This window comes from Manacus candei, unplaced genomic scaffold, assembly GCF_025592945.1.
Source record: "Manacus candei isolate 608988 ecotype Guabito, Panama unplaced genomic scaffold, ASM2559294v1 h1tg000028l, whole genome shotgun sequence".
Classification (NCBI taxonomy): domain Eukaryota; kingdom Metazoa; phylum Chordata; class Aves; order Passeriformes; family Pipridae; genus Manacus; species Manacus candei.
In genome coordinates, this window is record NW_026138076.1 from 1,739,874 (window position 1) to 1,762,747 (window position 22,874).

At 33.8% G+C, this 22,874-nt stretch overlaps 1 protein-coding gene across 2 annotated transcripts in view; it reads left to right on the forward strand.

Annotated features, from left to right (window-relative positions):
* TBC1D19 (TBC1 domain family member 19) overlaps positions 1-22,874 on the forward strand; it is a 46,803-nt gene that overhangs the window by 13,837 nt on the left and 10,092 nt on the right. For both annotated transcript variants that reach the window (XM_051790032.1, XM_051790033.1), the window contains exons 5-14: positions 3,751-3,825; positions 4,875-4,938; positions 5,880-5,926; positions 7,877-7,987; positions 8,800-8,872; positions 9,795-9,833; positions 12,280-12,392; positions 17,987-18,061; positions 18,537-18,599; positions 22,413-22,497. In XM_051790032.1, the coding sequence (XP_051645992.1) occupies positions 3,751-3,825; positions 4,875-4,938; positions 5,880-5,926; positions 7,877-7,987; positions 8,800-8,872; positions 9,795-9,833; positions 12,280-12,392; positions 17,987-18,061; positions 18,537-18,599; positions 22,413-22,497 (745 nt within the window). The remainder of the gene's footprint in view (positions 1-3,750; positions 3,826-4,874; positions 4,939-5,879; positions 5,927-7,876; positions 7,988-8,799; positions 8,873-9,794; positions 9,834-12,279; positions 12,393-17,986; positions 18,062-18,536; positions 18,600-22,412; positions 22,498-22,874) is intronic.

A 22,874-nucleotide genomic window follows, 5' to 3' on the forward strand; every position in this document is an offset into this window, starting at 1 on the left:
TACAGTTTAATTGGCAAAGCAAAAGCTACACATGCCAGCAAAGCAAAATAAGAATACATTGACTACTTTCCATAGGCAGACAACTTTTCTTCAAGCTTTTTTATTCAGAGCATACTCAATTTTTATTAGGCACAGTCACCATTTATGATGCTGTTTCCATTGTTATGAGTTTGTTGACAATTTCTTTATCCTTTTCTATCTTAATTAATTTTGCTCTCCTTCAGAATTCTGGAAAGAAGGGTAATATTCCCTGAAAACCATCTTTGATATCAGTTATCGGAATGACTTTGAATCAGTAATTAAAAATATATTAGTATTTTTCTAGAATAGATATTAAAAAGTTCATAATTAACCCTTCTCCTCCTCAAATTAGTTCTTTTTTTCTCATAGCTAGCGGACTGTAGTTTTTGTATTGTTTTCACTACCTCAAAGGAAAAACAAGATTTCTAGTGAAAAATAGAGCGTTAATGGCAATAAGTGGTAATGCTGTAAGTCACAGACCTCTAAAATGGTTTGGGTTGGAAGAGACATTAAAGATCATCTAGTTCTCTAGTTCCAATCCCCTGCTATAGGCAGGGACACCTTCTGTGAGATCAGGCTGCTCAAAGCTCCATGCAGCCTGGCCTTGAACTTTTTCAGGGATGGGGCATCCACAACTTATTTCTCTGGGCATCCTGTTCCAGTGTCTCACCAACTCACAGTAAAGAATTTCTTCCTCAGATCTCATCTAAACCTACCCTTTCAGTTTAAACCCATTCCCCCCTGTCCTATCACTTTATATGCTTCTGAAAGGTCCCTCTCTAGCTTTCCTATAAGCCCCTTTTGAGTACTGGAAACCATTCTATGATTCTATGAAGTAGTTTTCAAATGGCAGTGCTGCCTTCCTCAGTTTCTGCTATTTTACTGAATGTTATCATTGTAACCATAGCAATCCTAGCAGTGTGTTTTCTTAGCGTTAAATTTCTCCATAAAACTACAGGAATCATCTTGTAAAATGTATTGTAACCATCAGTAAAATTACTTTATGAGCTCTGCCTCTGCCTTTTATTTCAGTCAAGGACAGTGTGTTGTTTCTGCTCACTGTCCTGGAGAGAGGGAAGGATATCTTGCTTGGAGAGGCTGTATAACCCTCACACTTTTTTTTTTTTTATGTTTTGCATTTTTTTGAACACCTTTTACTGGGCAGAGTCTTGAAGGCTGAATTATGGCACAGTTTAGGACTATTCATAAGAGTTTAATTACTAACATGTTGCATCCCCAGTGCAATAAGCATATTAATGTCTGGTCTGGCAGTTGTCAGTCACACTAAGTCCATTGCTCCTTGGAATGAGCCGCTTCTCAGTCTTTCAAAGCTGCCATCTGCCTCTCCTGTACTTCTTTTGTAGTTTTCATATCTTCAAGTATATCTGTGCTGTTTTTCTCCCCCCCAGCCCCCTTGTCCTCCCTTAATTTTGATGACATCAAGTGTACCCTGATGAAGTTTGCTATGGTACCAAACTGGGTGGGGAAGTAGCCACTTCAGAAGGGAGAGTCACCATGCAGAAAGGCTTGGATATGCTGGAAAAGTGGGCTAACAAGAGCTTTATGAAATACAAGGACAAATGTAAGGTTTTGCATGTGGGAAAACATAACCTAGGAGTGCAGCACAGGCTGGGGAGCAACTCTATGGAAACAAACCCAGAGGACCTGGGGGTGAACAAGCTCCACATGAGTGAACAGCGTGCTGCTGTGGCAAGGAAAGGCAACAGGGTGCTGGGTTGCATCAACAGGGTCAGCAGAGATAAAGATATCATTATCCCACTCTACTTAGTGCTTGTCAGGTCACATTTGGAATACTGTGTTCAATTTTGGTCCCCACTCTACAAAAAAGATGTGGATGGCTGGAGAAGACCGAGAGAATGGCCATGAAGATAATCGAAGGACTGGGAAGCCTGCAATGTGAGGAAAGGCTGAGAGAGTTGAGATTGTTCAGCCTTGAGAAAAGAAGGCTTAGGGAAGACCTTATCCATGTTTCAGTATTTAAAGGATGGCTACAGAGAAGACGACGACTCCGTTTTTGCAAGGAGTCCCATGAAAAAGATGAAAGGTAATGGGGACATTCTGATTGGACACAAGAGGAAAATTTTTCACATTGAGAACAGTCAGCCATTAAAATAATTTCCCCATGGAAGTGGTGGATTCTCCAACACTGGACCCTTTAAGATTCAGCTGGACAGGCTGCTGGCCACTCTGCTTTGCCAAGAAATGTTGGATCAGGTAATCCTGATCAGGTCCCCATTCAACCTGGTGTTTTGTGATTCTATGATCTCGATAATTTCACTTTGATTTTTTAATTTGCTACTAACACCTCTTTATTCTGTTTCCACTTCCTTATCCTATATGGCTTAGTAGTCTTCATGCTCTCTCATTTCTTAATTCTCTAGCAACAAAACCTCACTTCTCAGCAAAATAGTAAATGCTCTGTACTACTCCTCTTTGAGAGATTAACCAGTTTGTGGCATGGTGTTGTCTAACTGCAGCATTTGTAAGGAATTTAAATATAAAAATATAGTTAAATAGAAATACTATACAGAATATGAGAAAAAATAATGCAATTTGGAAAACATTCCTTATAGTCAAAACTCATTTCTGTTTTGTTTATGCAAGAGAAAGTGAAGGCATGACTTGACTGTGAGAAAAAAAGTCTGGTGAAAGTGAGCTATTGTGTTTGATGGAAAAAGGTATGAGAGTGTCTTGTAAATGGAAGCTAAAATGAAACAATTATAGACAAGATACATATTTTATTTTTTAACAGAACATTTGAACATCTGCACTTCCCTTCATTTACTTCCTGTTAATAAACTGCATCCTCTTTTGGTTAGAACTTTGAGGAGCATGGTTAGACAGTTACTAACTGTAGTAGAACTTGTGTCTACAGCAAATTATAAGTGATAAATAGAGCTAAATGACATTAAGAGGAGTCTTTGCATTCATTTGATTGAGGCTTGACTCATCATCCACAGAAAACTAAATTAAATATAAAACCCACCAGTGGTGCTGTAATCAGGGAAGGAAAACCCTAAGTCAGCTGAAAAGGAAGTCAGTACTAGTTGTCATTAACTTAAGAGGAATTAGCCACGAGTTAAGCACTGTTGCAGCCTAATGCAATAGTCAGAAAAATCTGATTGCTCTTTCCACTTTCTGCTGAGGTATTGTCTACTTACTGTTTTCTCAGATTAGATAACTGTTTCCTGAGCATTATGTTAGAAGAGCTATTTTTTTGAGCATTACAGAATACCAAATTTCTAATGTTTTTAAACTTCTGACAACATCGAAGACATGTTCTGTGGAGAAAGACCCTCACTCTCTTCAAATCACAAAGTGGAGAAGGCACTTGCTGTGCACAGTTGATTGAATTGCTTATAATTATTGGAAAAATTTGTTATATGTTGATCTATAAGGAAGCTTGATCGTTAGGCATATATGAAAATCGGTAATTGTGAAAAATACATGCTTTCTTTGACATCTGAAATATGAACAACTAAATTTTCTGGCTTTTTAATTGTGTTGTAAAGGATGAAATCTATTTGATCTGTTGTTTTCATGTAAAGAAGCATGTAAATATTCCCTTAATATTTTTTCAGATGTCAGCTAGTGACTCTTGCTGTCCTTTCTTATACATGACTTCAGAGAGCTGCTTGTTATTACATGATAAATGCCATTTTCAGGAAAAATAAATTCTCTATAATTTATTTTTTGTGTGTGTTTTAGGGAAGCTGGGAGAAGCGAATTCTAAAAAGTCTAAACAGCATGTGCACAGAGCTCAGTATCCCACTAGCTCAGAAGGTAAGGTAATTTTCTGTTGTCAAACTGACTTTTTTTTTAAATTAGGCCTTGTCTTGCACACTTGTAATGTTCATTTTACACATGGTTATCAAGAGCTGCATGTCTGATATCCAGACAATTTTAGTGCAGAATAATTAATATATGAATATGTCTTGTAATATTTTCTTAAAAGTAGTTATTTCAAAGAGGTTTAGCTAGATAGATAGATATGGAGATATATATATATATATATATCCCTATATATATATAAAGGGATAGTGGAAAAGAATGCATCAACTTAACTTGGGAGAAAATGAAGGCCATAGGTAGATTTTCCTCTTTGCTGTTGCGGTAATTATCCTCTTGAGGGAGCAGCACGTTGGAAAGCTAATTACTGCATTCATTGCTCTTCAATAGAACATTTTGTGTGCAGACTCAGCTGTGTAAGTTCTAGCTGTGCAGCCTGCGTGTGATATAGATGTGCTCTGTGTGCCAGAGAAGGCTGTAGTTGAACTAGTACATTAGGGGAGAGAGATACTGGCACACTGCTGATTTTGTTTGTCATTCACCCTGCTCTGTTTTGTTTTATTGGGGGTTTTTTTTGTTAATTTAGAGGCTTTAGTTTTAAAGATCATGGAATTAGGCAGAAATGATAGAATTTTTTGTTCATTCTCCTGATATACCTCTGTGATAGGTGGCAGAAGGTCTGTTCTTTTCATCATGAGATAAAGGATGCAGCTGTGTTTGTTTTTCATGACTGCTGGGGAAGGAATAAATCCAACAGCTCTATTGAATATGCAGTAGATCTTCAATAATGTGAAACTAAGTACTAAATAGCATAAAATTTGTTAATAAACACCTGAAACTATTTGATGGGCTCCTTTTTTTTTCCTGTAAGTGGAACCTGGGCTTCCTACAGTAGAATATACCTTCAAGCTGGGAAAAAATTTTGAGCAAATAAGTTTGTGGTACTATTTTTTAAAGTGTTATATTAATATATGCATATTTGAAATAGGCATGTTTTTATTCATACTGTTAAAAAAAGAAGAGTTACTTTTTGTGCCTTTCAGAGGCCTGTAAGTGAACAGAAAGAACTGCTTAATAAATGGAATGAAATGGGAACTGATGAGCCAGGTAAGGTCAAGTAAATGTACATGCATTACATTTTTGTACATAGAGAGGTAGCATGCACATCTTACTTATCAGTCAAAGGTTAATCTCTTCAAGGCAAACTGATTTCAATCTTTTTTCTCATTGGTAATTTGTTATTACGCATAAGTAAGTATTTCATTGTTATTTTCCTTCAAGTTATGGTATACTAGTATTGAATCATCACTGAGAGATTATGGTAGAATACTCCATATTCCAGTGCTTTATAGATTTATATAATTAGGACAAAGCTCCCCTTAGTGTGTAAACTTAGGCTCATAAAAAGAAAATGTTCAGAACTGTGAATAATTAAGCTCAGACTTCTTCTTGAAAAAGATAAAAATAACTGTTGCACAGAATAGTCAGTGATTTACTTTTGGAGAGCAAAACTAATTGCATTTCTAGTTCATATCCAAATTCCTTAAAATAAAGGATTTTTCAAAGGTGGTAGTTTCTATCACAGTACAACCTGTCTGATGGCAGATACTTTTCATGGATTGTTTATGACTACTCCCTAGTTTTTGTTTGACAGCAGTATGTGCAATTCAACAATCTAAGCTGTTAAAAAAATACCTTGCTTTTGAATATTGTGTCTCATGTCTAGGACTGGTTCAGTCTAAAGGCTTATGAGGATTAAGTAAAAGTGTCCTGTGAGTACTGTTCACTTCACAGAATCATAGAATGGCCCCTTAAAGGGACCTTAAAAAACACCCCTCCCTCCATTTGCTTGGGGTTTACAAAACCAAGGCACTATCAGTAGCATAATTGTGAGAGAATATGTGGTGGTTGTAGGCATGGTATCTGTGATAGGGTTATTTTGATCTTTGCCCTAATATGTTATTCAGATTGCTAGATTGTGTTATAGATATGGGGTATGTTTTTTTCATATTTTGGTTTTAACATAGTTCATTGAAATCTCATTTCAGATCTAAGTCTCTTCCGGCCTGTTTATGCACCTAAAGATTTTCTTGAGGTAAGCATTTATGAAACAATACTCAGCCACTGACTTGTATCCATTATAGTCTTTTATGTGAAGTGGGAAAAATAATTGGTAAGTGTATTTCATACAAGTTGTCCTTTATAGCAAGTGAAATTTGGCATATTTTTTATAACAGTCTGTGTTTGGACAAAATGCTATTGTCCCTTTTCTTTAATTGCAGTTTTAAATTGTACCTGTGATAAACTTCTCTTTCTCCAAAGAACAGTCTGGGGCTAACTTTTTTCCTCCGAGAGCAATTCTCCAGCTGATTTTGTAATTCATTTTACGTTTTAAATTCCAGTACATTAAGCTGATAAATCACAATATGTGAAGCTGATACACTCTTTGGAGGTGGATTGCAGACCTGTATGCAGTTGAAATTGTAGGTCGTCTATGAAGACTGTAAAAAATCAAACATGAAACAGGACTGTGTGGAATTTGGAGGCTTTTGTCTGTTATCAAACTGAACCATTAAAAGAATGGTGACTGTGGATTTAAACTCAGAAATGACAGTAATATTCATAATTTCATGTGGTTCAAGCACAGACATCTTAGTAAAACAGAATTTGCTTTATTAGGTATGTCTAGAACAGGCATGGAATAATGGACAATAAACATGACAACAGTGAACTTAATGGTGACACAGTAGGAGATTTTTGGATTAAAATATGATTGGAAAAATTTTTTTAAATTGTTATCTGTATATTCTTTGAGTTATTCGGGAAAGAAACCATCTAAAGCATGACAATAGTGTAGAATTCTGGAGTTAAAGTGGCCTCCAAATTTACAGAGTAAAACTTAGAAGTTTTACTGAATTATCAGTCAGAATTAATAAGTTCACATTTCAATGTGTTTCAGTGCAAATTTAGTGGAATATGCTTTGTAGTTGTAGAGGAGATTATAGTGTTTCTGACTTAAGTGTAAATTGTTTCATAGTTATGAATTGTGAATGCATTTCTGAATCCCACAATAAACTTTATATACATTTTATGACATTTCTAAAGAGCTTTTGTTCACTTATCATAAGAATCTTGAAAATGTTTCATTTATTCTGTTGTGTTTTAATCTCGGATCTATAAACAAACCAATCTTCTTTTTAGCCTTATCCAATGACCCTCATGATCACTCTCTTTTTCCTTTATACTGTTTCCTTTCTGGAGTTGCTTTAAATTTACAAGTCTGACAGTGAGGTTATATGGTATTAGAATACTTACAAGACTGGGAATTGTAGAGGTAGGATGTTATTAAAGAATTTCATAAGAGATGGAAACTCATGTTAGAGAAAGAATACTTGCAGTTCAACATCATATCAAAATCTAGACCAAGGAATGACAGTATGAAAGACACTTTAAATTCCTTTATAGATCGCAGTTACTTATCTTGACATGATTCCTTGTCCTTTAAATTTTATACTTTCAATTTAGTAATTATTTTTGGTCTCAAGTGAAAGAAGATATTTAGATACATTGTTATTTAGTAAGAAATTATTTTATTAGTAAGTTATGTAGCACTTTGATTGGAAGCTCTATAAGATGCCAGTGTTAAGAATATGGATAAAAATTCTTTCAGAGAAAAGCAATATTGAAGAATATCCTGGATATTGTAGCCATCAGAAATATTCCTTTGGCATTTGAATAGCTTTGATGAGGAAGTAGATTTTAGTTAAGACATTACTAGTTAGTCAGCACTTAATCCCATAAATCAAAAATTACTTCTGCTTTTTTATTCATATTTTGAATCTACTTTTCAAGTAGAATGTGTTTGCTTCCTTAAAAGTTTGAATCCTTTTTGATTTTGAAAATATTGAGATATAATTTAATAATTTGGGTCTATATATGTAAGTTGGGGGAAATGGTTTTGTGCTGAATTTACCGTTTCTAATACTGCTGATGTTAAGAAGAGTTCTGAATGTAAGGAAGGAATGACAGAGCTACCATTTTTAAGGTACTGATGAATCTTCGAAACCCAAATTATGAAAATGGAGAACAGCCTAGTTTCAGAAATCATCTTGGGCTAATTCAGGTTCCTTTAAAAGTTAAAGATATTTCAGAATTGGTAAGTATATTTTTTCTTATAAGGGGTTTCTGTGAGGGGTATTTTGCCTTTCTAATGAAAAAGATTCTAAGGAATAAGAGTATCATCATAAGTTTCTCCTTTTGAAGGTGAAAACCAATCTAAATATGTAGTTAAAGTAAAAAAATTTAATGAAAAATAAAACATAAACAGTAAATTATCTGCCAGTAGGGAAGTTTTGATTTTATGCCACACGGGTTTAATTTGTGCCAAAAACACACTTCTGTACACTTTATTCGCTTACTCATTTTTTTCTGTACAAGAAACTTGAAATATGTACCTTAATTCTAAAGTTTTATTTGATCCTGTACTAGATCAGTAATCTGACAGTGAATTAGCTTCTGATTTTCTTCTCAAAGTAATTTTAAGTCCCTTTATTGTCAGGTTATAAATGAAAAGAAATGTTTGAGTACTAGTGTATTATAATTAGAAAATAGGAGAATTCTTCTTAATGCTTCACTGATGAGACTCTTGGGGATTTTATCCTAGTAGAAAAGCTTTCACCTGGGTTGGAAAAGAGCTGGGAATTAGAGATCCTTATCCTGATCTTTCATTCACCACTTTACTACATCCATATCATAGTTGACATGCAAACTGGAGCCTATAACTAAAACTAGAGTAAGAATTGATGTGAGATTCTTTTCTTTTAAAACCTGACTCCATATTTCATATGCATTTAAAAAAACTTAATTTGGTTTAGAAATGATTTGCATTAAGCCTTTAAGAAGAAATCTCTAGTGATTTAGAGAATTAAACATTGTTAATTACTTTTTTGTAATTTTGTTTCTTTTCAGAAAGAAGACTTCAGTGAACTAGGCTTAAATATAGGACAACTGGGTATTGATGATTCAGCACAAGTGCCTCCTGGTAAGCAAATGCTGTGCTTCAGTCATTTAAATAGAACACTAATGAGTAGAATACTTTGCAATTACCAAGTAATTTGTATATTTTTCTCATAATAAACCATAAATATTTGTTCTGTAACTATGATTGTAGTGATTTTCTTAGTAAAATACAGTTAATAATAGAAAACATTGCATATATGAAGAGTCAGTTTTGGCTAAGATTGAAAGTCATCACCAGAAGTTGAAAATACATTAATTTCAGTATGTTGGAACACTTCAGGATCTAGAGAACCACACTCACTGTTTCCAAAAATACAGAAAATATCAATAAATGTTAAGCCAACTAACAGATAGGCATATATATATACATATATAAAAATATATATTTTATTTATATATACATACCTAAGTATATTTATATTTCATCATATATTTGTAAATATATATTTAATACAAACACACACACAAATGTATTTTAAATAACTACTTTTAAGAAAATATTACAGGACATATCCATATATTAATATTCAGTATCTTAAATAGTGCATAATTTCTATTGGTTTTCCATCGATGCATCTATGCCTGTAAAAGAGGTTTTAAAATGGTATTTCCATACAAAAATGGAAATCACTATAGTATCAATATTATTATCAGTATTCTTTTTAAAAGGAAACTTACCTAATTGAAAATCTAAGTTCATGTAGTATAGTGCTGCTTTGATATTTGTGTCCTTCAGACAAGAAGAAATCCTGTAGTATTATTTCCTGTTAGATTTTGAAAGAGAACTTTGATGCTGAGGCAGGTTAATTTTTAGTGATGTTAGTAGTACATATCAGCTGAATTTAATGGTATGTAATAAAAATATAAAATACATCACCAGCTAGAGTACCTTTTTTTTTTTTCATTTATTTTTTACCTTTCTTTTCTGTGTCTGTATTTTCTAGAGTTCTTTGAAAATGAACATGTACGTGTTGGACAAAAAGGTATGGATCTGTTTTTATCTCTAATAAACTGTGAGTAGTTAGGAATGTGTTTAGTAAATTCATATCTTAATTTCCATGTACCTTTTAGAATTTTAAGAATTTAGACAGGCTAACACAAAGCACTGTCAGTAATACCATTGTAGTTTAGATAAGACAGTCAGTAATACTGTTGTCATTTAGACAGAGACAGAAAAGCAAACATTTGCAGTCTACCAGTAGCTACCAGATAAATAACTCTGCAGATATTTCATTAAAAATGAAATGGGAAGCACAGAGACATAGCTTTTTGGTGATAACTTATGCTGCTACTGAATTTCATTTTAAAATCAAAATAGTGTGGACTCCCATCTCTGCACACAAAGTTCTCATCAGTGTAATGGGATTTATGTCTGTGCGTCAGAATAGAGTCTTTTTAATGACTGTTTGCAATTGCAGAGTATTGCAATACTTTGCCACTCTGAAAAATTCACTCATTTGTCTCCGCATACTGCTTTTTCTGAAAAGGTTCCTGAGGTTCCTGGGTTGTTTCAGTAGGTTAAGAATTATCCAAAAAAAAAAAAAAGAGAGAGAAATAATAAAAAAATAATAATTTCATAGCTTAGGTTTGCTTATAGAAGAAACATACAAGGAATAGTTGGAATCCATCAATATTTGCTCCTTACTGTCTCTTGTGATTCCTGCTAAACATTAGCACCATCAAAGGAAAAAGAGAAAGGATACCATCTCAGAAGTACTCCCTTCCCTCTTTTATTTGTTGCAGTAACAAAAGAGTGACCTTTCTTATTTCTTCTTTTGTGGTCATCTTTCTGTCCTTCATTGTAAGTTTTCTGATTCAAGAGCACCTCATTAGGTACCATCCACCTCTCTGTTCTTTTCCCATTCTTCCAAACAAATTACCTCTCTGAACTCCCTGAGCCATCCATTCAGCTCTACACTGTAGTTCTTATTCTTATGTCTTGTCTGTATAGGGCAACCTCTATTACAGAGAATGCCTTAGTTTTTCTATATGCAAGGACTCAAAATTTTGTAAAAATGTAAGTTAAGAGTCTTGACCATAACCTGAAATCCCAGTTCATTCAGTGAGAGTCCTGCTGCATGCTCTAATGGGTGTTAGTTATGACTTCGGTTGCCGCTGATGTAATGATGTTGCTTTTATATTAGAAGTATTGCCAAGTCTGAGGATTTTTCTTTGTTGTACTTAGCAAAACTACATTTTAATATTTTGTTTCAGAAAAAAAATAGGATAAACACTCATGGACACTGAGATGAATCACATCTAAAGTCTTTCTAAAGTTTTTTGGAGAATGTAGGAATGTTTTTAATTTTTTTATTTTTGCCCTCCATTTAGAAACAAAGGATCACAAAATGTCTGTGTTAAAGCTCTGCAGGTTAAACAGAAAACTGGCAAACTGGTCTATTCAGTATTTAAGAGAAGACAAGAATGAATTAGATAGATTTTTAATTCCAAACCTCATCCTTCTAAGTCATGTCAGGGCAGATATTGTGAATATTGAATTTACTGATATTTAGAAAAGCAAGTTGTTTCATGGAGACTTCAGAAAAATCAGAGGATATGGATTTGAAAACTTCTGAATACCAGCACAACACCTACCTGATGTTTAGATAATATCACAAAAATTTCTCTGAACTCTCTTTCTGTTGTAAAAAACATTTTGGGTATGAGAGAACAGTTAATCACGTAACCTTGGAAGGAAACACTTTTGCCAGATTACAATAGCTAAAGATGTATGTCTCTCAAGTGTATAGATATAAAGAAGGAGTGAGGCAGTCTGTCCTACAGTACGTACAGTACTGTATTCAGTATGAGACCCTTGTGACAGAGCAGCCTGAAGCTTCACAACAATGACCCATCTAAGCACACCTGTCAACAGTAGAGTATTTGTTTTATGTCAATATGAAGGGAAATCAAAATCTTTTGAAAAACAAGGTCTTTATCCTCCAGAGTACACATACCAAATGAGAAAACATGATGGTTCACTCTGAAATAGAAAGTTCTTGCCCCACAGTTACCTGTGAAGATACTTGTATAGTTAACATGAAAACAAAGGAGACACAAAAAAGCCAGAACAAGTGCCAGTCTCCTATTTGAGCTGAGATACCACTCATAATTAAACAGGAGTATTTTGTGACTGTGTATGACTACTTATTCTGCATGATGCCTACTAGCTGCAACTAGCCTTGATATAATCATGGATACATACCAAGTGCTGTTTTGTGACAGAAGGTAGTACAGCCTTGCTTATTATTACCAGTGGCCTTGTTTCCCAAGGAACTACTTAATTGCATTGTGGAAACCAGAACTTTTTGGTGTTTTCCTGTTAGCTAATGCTTCCAGCATGGTAAACCAGTTTTTAAAGTTAAAAATTAGGGTATTTGAAAGAAGTTTTACACTATATCAATGCTTTACCTGTTTTGTTTCTTACAGTTTTAGCAGAGGAAGACAGTGCTGCAGCTCAACAATATGTTCGTCAGGGATGTCCAACAGCGCTCCGAGCTGAATTGTGGGCCCTCATTCTTAATATTTCTAATCAGCCAGAGGTAAGGAACAAAGTGAGAGTAAAGTATGAAGAATAGGTGAGAACACAAAAGTGCAAGCACATATCTTCTAGTGATCTTTTTCCAGAATAGAAATGCTCTACTGAGTTGTCACAGAAACTGATAAACATTATGATGTAAAAAAACTCTCTTGCCTAATTTTTTAATAGATATATGAGCAAAATACTGTAGAACAAATTATTCAATTGAGCTGGCTCCTGAGGTTTTCTTATATGATGCTGACTTTTTCAGAAGGAGGCAAGAAAAATGTCCTGGAAAGAAGACATCTCCTATTTCTGCCAAGTTTTATAAAAAGATGTGTTATAAGTTTTTCCTGGTTATTTGAACTTTTCATCATATGCATGTACATATTTTATAAATTGCTTCATATATTATTGCATATACTGTGCATGTGTACAATCAAAAACACTTAGAGAGGAGCTAGTAAGATGTGAATTGTTTTCATACTCCCTTGTACAGCAGCAGTTTTTCATAGTACCTTATAGTCGATGCAAGTCCTCAACAATGAATTATTTTCCTGTATCTGAAGCCATGCTATAGTCAGTATATCTAATATACCTTAAAAAGTTAAATCCCTGTTTAAAATATTTGTAGAACTGGGAAAATTTTGATGCAAGGCTTTTATTGCATCAATAAAAAATAACATACAAAGATACATATAAGTTTGCTGGTAAATGTGAGAATTTTGCAGTCTCATGTCCTTTGAGGGTGTAGCCATTTTCTTGTAATACTAGGGGTTTTTATTGGTAACTACATAGTACACTCATAAGATTTTGCCCATAGAAACAAGTGTAAATCTTACTCATTGACAGCTTACCTAAGGAAGGTAAATAAACTTCAAGTTATTTGGACTGGTATTAGAATGACTTAGTTTATTTGTTTTTGAAAAGATAAAATTGGCTTTTGTTTCTAGTAAATAAAATACTAATCTTTTTGTAGAAGATGTTGAAGTAATAATGAAATACTATACATCTTACTTAAGATGCTCAAGACTAGATTTAAGCTGTGATAGTTTGAATTTTAGAAACCTTTATCTTTTTGAGAGCAAAAACATTACAGGTGTGAAATTACTGTTATTGGCTACAGAGCATCTGCTTATATTCTGTTAAATGCTTCATGATTTAAAAGCATTTTTATCTTAACATGAAAAATGAAATAATTGAATAAAAAAGCCAGGTATTCTGTCTTGATTACTGAAAGTCAAGATAATAATCAGAAAAATGATAAATTTTTCATCTTTTGTTCAATTAAAGCATGACTTGTTATGAAAAAATACATTTCCTGAAATACATATGGACAATTTTCTATGATTATATATTTTAAAGAGAAACAAGTGATGTCTGGCTGTTAATGTATTTGTCAGCCAAACTGTTATGTCCTTTAAAGTTCAACTCTAGTTTATAGCTGATTGTACTATGTGCTTAATATGTGCATGATATGCTGAATTTCGTATCAAACACTTCTTTTCTCTACCTCTTTTGAATAATTTCTCTGCTGGAGTTGAATTGTGTGGTTGCAGTCCTTGCTTGCCTGTAAGATTTCTGATTTGCAGTTTAGGCTTTATTACATTTATAACTGTATGAATTTCTAACTCACATGAACTGTGCATTTCCTTTCTTTAATGTAAAACGTTATGAGGGTTTGGTATGCTAGCATCCAATATTGTTGTTTGGAAAATTTTATTCAGTAAAGCTCTGTATAAAGCCAATATACAGCCAGGCAAGGGATGATATACAATCCAGCATCATAATCATAAAACTGATAAACTGTGAGCTCTCTATGCAGGATTATTTAGAAATGTGGAAACACATTGCCTGACAATGAATTGTTTGTTAGTTTTCATTTGTAAGGGTACATTTTAGAGGAACTGTGTTAAAAGAGCGTTTTTAAGGTTGCAAAGACAAACATTTGAAAGGTGAGCAGTGTCACAGTTAATATTGTCTGTGCAAACAATCCAATTTGCTGTAAATATATTTTTATCATATGATCTTGAATCACACAAGTCACAATGATTTCCTGTGGCATGTCTGCCTCATTGCACAAAATGGATGGCACACACTTACTGAGAATCTGTTTGATTTTTTTTCCCTTCTGTTTGGAGGATTTCACGATTATTTATTCATTGCATACTATTGAAACAGTGCTTAGAAAAGAATTTGTTCATAATCTGATGGGCTTTTTCTTTTCCCATGTAGTTTTTTTGAGTTAATAGGTTGCAAATCTTAATTCTGAAAATTCCATTATGGAAAAATTAGTAATGCTGTACTTTACTACTGCTTTTACTGAATGTAGTTTCTGAGGTTTAAAAACTGAATAATAGGTGAGGGAGCATTATGTATATCTGTGCCTTATCAGAAGTGTTTTTTAGATTAGGATCAGTAGCCAAAGTTCCCCATCCAAACAGCAGAGAATCCAGCAGCAGTAATGCTCTGTCATCTTCTTTGACTGGAGAAGGATGTACTTTACAACTACATTTCTCAGTCTCTGATAAAAGGAGAAAAAGTGTTGGACCCTCCTCAAGCATTTACCAGGATGAACTTCCTTTGACTCTTTTATCTGTTTTCTCTTTGTGTAATCTGATTAGATTTTTAGTTTTGTACTTGTTTCTGGTGCTGCTGTTTCAAAATCTAGAGCTCACCTAGTTAGTGCTGGTTACCATTCTTTAGGCTTCAGCCCATTCCCATAAATCTTAGTGTCTCCTTTCTGGTCTCGTCAGTGTCAGTCTTTCTTCATACTCCTGTTTCTGTGCTTCACCCACTCATTTCTTGTATTAGATTTGAGAGGCAAGTGTAGATAGTGCCATCACATGGCAAGGGGAAATAAAAATGATTCATGAGCTGCCTACAGTTCAGCAGTGAGAGTGCAGCTCTAGTGTGAGGGATTTCATGACATGACACAGGTGGATTGTGCCTGCAGAGAGGCTGCTGAGTAATCCAAACTTTCATTTTAAAGAAGGTGAATCACCAGATTCTGCTTAAAGTAGCTTTGCTGGATTCTGTTGAAAGGTACTGTTCTCTCTTGCTTGTAAGCTACTTTGAGCTCCCTTAAGCTCTCAAGTGGGTACTGTATGAGTGTTGGGGTGAAATTTTGGGATGTGGCTTTGTAAGGTCAAGAGGGCTGGTCACTGCAAGCCTGAAGTGTACTTTATTTCAATTTGGAAAGATTTGGAGGTGTGGTATAATAAAATGTATAATTTTGAGAAAAGCTACAGTCTATATAAAAATGTAACACATTTGTAAAAGGGAAGAAGTTTACAAATCAAGGCTATATGAAGATTTGGCAGATAAAGAAATGATGAATTGGATGAAGATGATAAGACTTTGGTTTTGTAAGTGAAAATATTTTAAATAGCATAAGAAATGTAATACGGTTTTGGACATTCCTGAAACCTGCTAGTAGTGAGTTATCTCATCTGGAGAAAGAAATGCAGCCAATAAACAGTAAAAGGAGATTTGAATCTTTTTTGAAGCCTGAGTGAGGCTCTTAAAATATTCTTCCCTGTGTGAGAGACTGATCACTGGAGAGTCTTATGTCTTGAAAGTAATTCTGTGACCAATCATGTTTAGGATTCAGATCTAAGGAATAAATTTATTAATGCAGCATCAATCACAAGCCTCTGGTCTTATTAAGACACATGGGCAAGATCCTCTTGTAGCCAAGTTGTGGCTGAAAACCTGGCATGATTCCCAAGCACACTGTGATGGATTGTTTTCCATCACAACAATCACAATTTAAAAGGAACTGGATGGCAAGTAATGAGCTAAAAGTTTTACTCTTAGAATAGTTATGATTAAGTTTACTTTGCAAGTCCTGTTTCAGTAATTTCTGGTGTGTTTCTCATATTTTTGCATGAGTTCTAGTTCAGGTGGATAGCTTGCCTTCCTGTTCATCTTCGAATCATAGAATGGTTTAGGTAGGAAGCGACCTTAAAGATCATCTGGTTCCAACCCCTGGGGCATGAGTTTTGGTTTGGTTTGGGGGATTTTTGGTTGGTGTTTGGTTTTTGTGGGTTTTTTTTATTAGCTTCTTGTGTTTTAATATAGACAGTCATTTGAGATGGCCAAAAAGCCTTTAGGCATTATTAATTTGGTAGTTTTACACTTGATTAAACCACAGTATTGATGCTTTAAAGTTGCAACTCAAGTATTAGAGTAGTTCTCTGTAGCTTTGAAGAACAGAATGTTATGTTCATACTGCAAATAATTTACGTTTAGTAAATATTTATGTATGATCCTGTCTGAAGTAGTAGTGCAATATTTATACCTCCCCTTTTTATTTCTCAAAAAAAATATTTTCCCCATGGTAGTCATACTTAATAAATACTTAATATTTATAGGACTTAATAAATACTGCTTTTGTCCTCATTTCAACTTAACAGTTTAATAATATATTAATTCTAATAGTTTCTAAGTGTATACTATTCACTGCTTCTTAGTTTTAGATTAATACAAAAAACAGTTAAAATGTTCCCCAGACTTAATTTTTTTCCCATTCTCTCCCTCTCAAAATTTCATCTTACTTCCCATTTGTTCTTTAAATCTTTACTTCAGACTTGTCCATTTGTCAAAGAAATAAGCAGTAAACATGTAAAGCTTGGAATGTACAAGTATTTGTGTGGAGTCCATATAGATACCTTGAACTCCAAATAGTTTTGTGAAGTGGGAACGAGCTTCAGGACAGCTGATTTAATTTATCAGTTAGTTCAAATCCATCAGAAACTGTTAATCAATTTTAGGCATAATGGCAGTGAGGTATTTAGGGATTTGGGAGTTACATGACGACAGTGCAATATTTAATTCTCTTTTTCTTTCCTTTGCAAGCTCTTACTAAGAAGAAAAGGATAGAATAAGTAAAAGCAGAAAAGGGTTTGTTCTGCTTCTTCCCCATCGCTTCATCCTTGTTTATGTTCTATAGATATTCAGGAAGTAATTGGAGTTTAAAAAAGATCTGAGTTCTTTGTACTCTTCACAAGATTTTTAAAATATTTATCATGTCATCTTTGCACAAGTTTAGGCTATTCAGAGGTTAGTATTAGTTTAATGTCAAACATCTGCAGCAACTCCCTAATGCTCGAAGATAAGACAGAACCTGTTGGTGGAGAGGTGCATGAAAATAGAGGGTAACAAAGAAATAAAGCCTAATGATTTTGAGCATTGAAAAGATGTAGAGAGAACCAAATGTTGGAAGATATGGATCCTTGGTTTGAATTAGTCCCTTCATTCTAATTTTATTAATTATCTAAAGGGGAACTCATTTTATAATGTCTCAAAATCCTGAGATTAGCTCAGTTGATTAGAGCCTGGTGCTAATAACAGCAAGGTTGTGAGTGCAATCCCCATATGGGCCATTCACTTAAGAGCTGGACTCGATGATCCTTGTGGATTCTGTGAATTTTGGTGACGTCTTAATTCTTAGGGTTAAACGAATAAACCATGATAGAATGCTTCTTAAATATGAAGTGATTTTTTTCAGCTGAATACATACTTTTTTTTTTTTTCAAATGCTGAAAATTGAATTTGTTAGTTTAAATATAAAGTCGTGTCTCAGACTGATGATGGTAATATTTTTAATTTTAGGATATATTGTATTATGAACAGCTTAAGTCAAATGTGATTCAGCATGACCTTTTAGTGGACAGCCTGATTTACAAGGTAAGTAGTTCGCTAAATAGTGATTGAACGATTTATATACTCATCACTCTAGTATCTTGTTGTTTGGGTTTTTTTAACAAGGCAAATATTAGATAGTTTGCTTTTAAGGAAAGTAAGAATAACTAGTGTGAACTTATTGTGAACTCAATCCTTTTGCCTGAGTTGTCTCTTGTGGAAGACATTTAATTTGAACTTTTAAGTTGTAAAGAAATGGTACCTTCATTTGAAGGAGTAACTGGTTTTGTGAGAAAGAAAGAACAGGGTATGATAGCCTCCATTTCAAGTTTTTACTCTGAGTGCTTCATCATGTTAATATAGTATTTTTTAATTTTAAAATATAGAGTATAAACTTAACTACAGTTGTTTCATGATTCAATGGTGAAACTGTCTTCTTCCACTGTGTTATGTTTAGCCTCCATGGGAGTCTGAAGTGAGGCCTTTTGGCTTCAAACTGCTGTATTTTTTTTCTTTACAGGATGTAAAGCTGACAGCAAGCAATGATGACTACTATTTTGTATTTGAAGATTATTTATATCAGGTATGTAACTATTTTTGGTTAGAAAAGCTAGGAAATATACTCCTGTGGGATTGTACCATCTTTGGAGTCAGGACTGCCTTTGTGTAGGCAGAGTACTGTGGGACACATGCATCTGTTTTCTGTGTTACATATACTTTCCCTTCTGAATAACAAACTTGTACTCTTAGATAGATTAAGCAGGACAGGCTTCTAAAACTCCTACAGTGAAGGACCCTACAAAATGTCTTTGCAGTGCAGTAAACCAGAAAATACGAAGTCAGCCATATGGTTCCCCTTTCCAGCTTTGCAGTAAAAAAACCCCAAAACAACTAAAGCTGTGGCATACAGAGAAATTAATACTTGAGAAGTATATACAGGGTTTCACATTAAAAAAAATTACTTTAAAGTGACCTACTGCAATAAGTATAAAAGTTTTGTATTGTCATATTTTTATTTTAAAGACGTTGATTCTGAATAATTGATTCTGAATAAGGTGGTGATATGTATGGTTACTTTTAGTATTACTCCCATTCTAAAGCTGCTTCTAGTAATGGGGTACTCAGCTAATTTATAAAGTATTATCTTTGTTGTTGCCTGTTAAATGCCCTTAAATAGAAGGAGATTACATTTATGAATTGCAGTGTCAACATAAATGTCATGCAGCAAACTTAACATTTCCATAGTGCTTTTGATTTCATTAGTCCCATCTGTTAGGTTAGACTTGCTTAATTTTTTGGTTTAGAGCTATGTCACACTAAATAATTTCTTCTTTGATGGGAATACGTAAAACTGCTAGTAATTTAACTAGTCAAGAGACTGTCCTTAATGCTTCTTAGTCCATACAGATATAAAAGTATGCAGTACTATGTAAGCATACTATTCCATCATGTCTACATATAATTTAGCATATAAGCATTTAAACATCAATACTTAAAACTATAACTTTGTGAAATTAGACCTTTTTAACTTAAAAATAGTTATAGTATTAAGGTCTGTATTCAAATCCGTTTCTGAATTAAAATTTGAAAACTAGCTGCATAATGACAACTCAAATGTTGAGTTCACTCAATATTTACATGTAGGAGTTTTTCTTGGTTTAAGGGTCAAAGATAATCTTCATTATTGTGACACTGTCTTCATCATGGGATGTGAAAATCTCATTCCTTGTTCATTTGTTACGTAGACTATTAAGGCATATTAATTAGTCATTAACTGACAGTTCCAGTGGACACAGAATTATAAACTATGAAGGAGTATGAACTAGTACACCATATAATCTTTTAAGACCATCAGAAATAGATTTTGTTTATCATTCTCAGTATATAGCACATTTGAATGTTTTAATTTTTTATATAACTCTTATTAACTAAAGGAATGACTACAGAATGAAAATCATAAAAGAGACTAAACTATCTTTAGTAATTTGAAGGAAAATCACCAAAAATCTTCAAAAAATTATGTGGCTAGTTTTACTGCAAGGCTTTCGGGCAAAGAATATCTCAAACTTCTAATTATTTGTTGCTCTAGTTTTGTTTGCTACTTCGTGGTATTCTTCAGGTTCTTCTCTAGTAGAGAGCTATCCATTTTCCTTGATAATTTCCTCTTCCAACCTAATTTGCAAATGCTTTGCTGCCAAATTGTTTTGTTCTATAGCCCCTGGAAAAATTCTGCAGTATGAGTCATTCTGATATGCGATATTATTTATTGATTTAATATGATAACTGGAATTAAATATTGGCTAAATAAAATAGGTAATGAAAATTTTAGTTTAAACCAGATACATTTTGCACTGGTTCTGTGGGGATTTTTGCCATGACTCTTAAGTTTTCCAAGTCAGTGAGCAGAGTGTGTCATTTGTCTGTGTGTTGCTTAGCAGATAAAACATCTATCAAAATAAGAAAATTGGGCTTAAACTAATGATGAGGATATTGAATTGGATTATTGGTACCTCTTTAGCAGCATGCAGTCTTTTTCAGGAAGAACACTGAAATGATGTAATTTATTTCCTTTAATATTTTTGCTTTCTTTACCCTAAAGTTTACATGTTTTTATTACTGAAATAAAATACAGTTACTTTTAATAAAGTAATTTCTTTTTGATAAAAGGTTTGGCTTTTTGTTTCTTTCCCTTGGTGATTTGAATTAATTTGTTTTCTGTTCAGTTTTGATTATAAATATCCAATAGTTTGCCAAACGTTTCTGTACTTGAAACAGGGTTTGTATCATTGTTTTGTTTAGCACTATCATTTTTTTAATACCAAAAATAACACATAGATTAATATATTTGTAAATTCATTATTTCAGGCCAGAGGTTCAATTTGAATACCTTAGTCTTACATCCTGCAAAACGAATACATGCAAAGAACCTCAGCCAGCAGTTCTTAGATATAGTCATAACTTATCTTTGAGCAAGAGTCTACCTCTTATAAAGATGCATAGTCTTAATTTAAAGACTTCCAGATACTGGTACTAGACACTGTATTGCTAAAAAAGGGGGCCTTGAATTAAGGTTACATTCTTTCCCCTATGAGTGAATATGATTTATGTCCTTTTCAGATTAGTTTCTTTTTCTTTCACCTCAGTTAACATACACAGAGAATTACATTTGCGTGTGTATTGTTATTGTCAACGATATTTTGGCAGCTATGAAAATGATTGTGTATTGCACAAAATAATATTTAGCTTAAACTGTTTGAGATAAAGGAAGTATTTATTTTTTGTAAGATGTTTGTATCTGAGAAATAGTTTTGAGATTCAAAAAAGGAAAAAGTCTCCAAATACAACCCATTTCTGTAAAAAATTAAAAAAGCAGTAATATTCAGATGTTTAATTTTGCATGTTTCCTTTTGACAAATGCTGATATCTGGAAGATTTTTGCAGTAATTACTGGGAAGGAAAAATCCACTCATTTTTATTTTTAATTAAGTAGTGAAACACCATCTAAAACCTTTCCACCTTTTACACCTTGACTACAGTTGAAACAAACAAACTCTTTAAAACCTTCCAGAGCAGAGGGATTCAGGTGTGAAAAAGTCAGCGGCAAGTTGAAGTCTGCCTTACGTCTGCCCTCTCGTGTACATTTTTGATAGTGCATCTTTTGGTTGCATGAAAATATGGAGATTTTAAAATACAATACTAATTATCAGATTTTTTTACAACTCCAGATAGGATGAGATTCCTTATTGTTATTTTTTCTATGAATGGTTTTTGCTATTTAATTTTATACTCAGTTGCTGTGAATACTGGATTTTTCATTTGTGTAAACAATAAACTCCACGAATATACTTTACAGAATACAATGTGCATTTCAGACCTTTGGGATACAAGGTGAACATTATTATCTGTACTTTTTGAAAGAGCTGAATTTCCTGCAAGCATTCTGTAAAGATCCTGGGAATAAAAGCAAATGATCAGCCTTCTGGAACTCCACACATCCGAGAATGGAAATGGTTCATCTACTTACTCACTTACTAGGACTTCCCCAGGTCATAGTAACTGAATAGAAAAAATAATCTAGTGGACATCAAAGGAGCCAGTTACACACACAGTGTCACCACTGTTGTGACAGAAGGGGATACACGTTTGCTGAGAAAAGAGGAGGGTTGCAGAATATTTAACTGACAACAAATGATCGTGAAGGTAAAATCTAGCAAGGTTAAAGTGAGCCTGGAAATTTGAACAGGAAAATATACTAGTTCATCAAGAGCTTTCAACCTAATTGGCTCTCTTCAACAGCATCTAATAGGTGCTAATTAGGGCAGGTCCTTAAATTTGTTTGACATTGCTTTGTTGATTCAGTAAGTCAGCTGATTTTCATATGCTGTCTTTTTTACAGGTATTACTCTGTTTTTCCCGAGATACATCTGTCTTGGAGCACTTTACTTACAGTAGTGCCACTCCACCCAAATCATACATACAAGGTAAAAGGAGTTGTTTTAAAAGAGATCATGCAGATTTTTGTTGGCTGCTGCAGTTATACAGTATGTGAATTTGCTTTGTGTTCATCTCCTAGACTGCATATAAAAGAATGTTAATAAAAAGTCAGTGTATCCAGTTCACTTCTGCACAGATTCTATTATGACAGTTTAGAAGCTGACATAAAGGCCAGATTGCAGTGCTGTTCTTCTACTGCATTTTTCTGTGTATAATTCTGCAGTGTTTTACCAAAGAAATGAAACACACAACTATGACAGTATGGTAAAATCTTGACGACATCTGTCTTTATTAGAGCCAGAAATTTAAATATACAGTGTTGTACTCTGCAGCTTCAGTAAATCTAGCAGCTGGAATCTAGCAT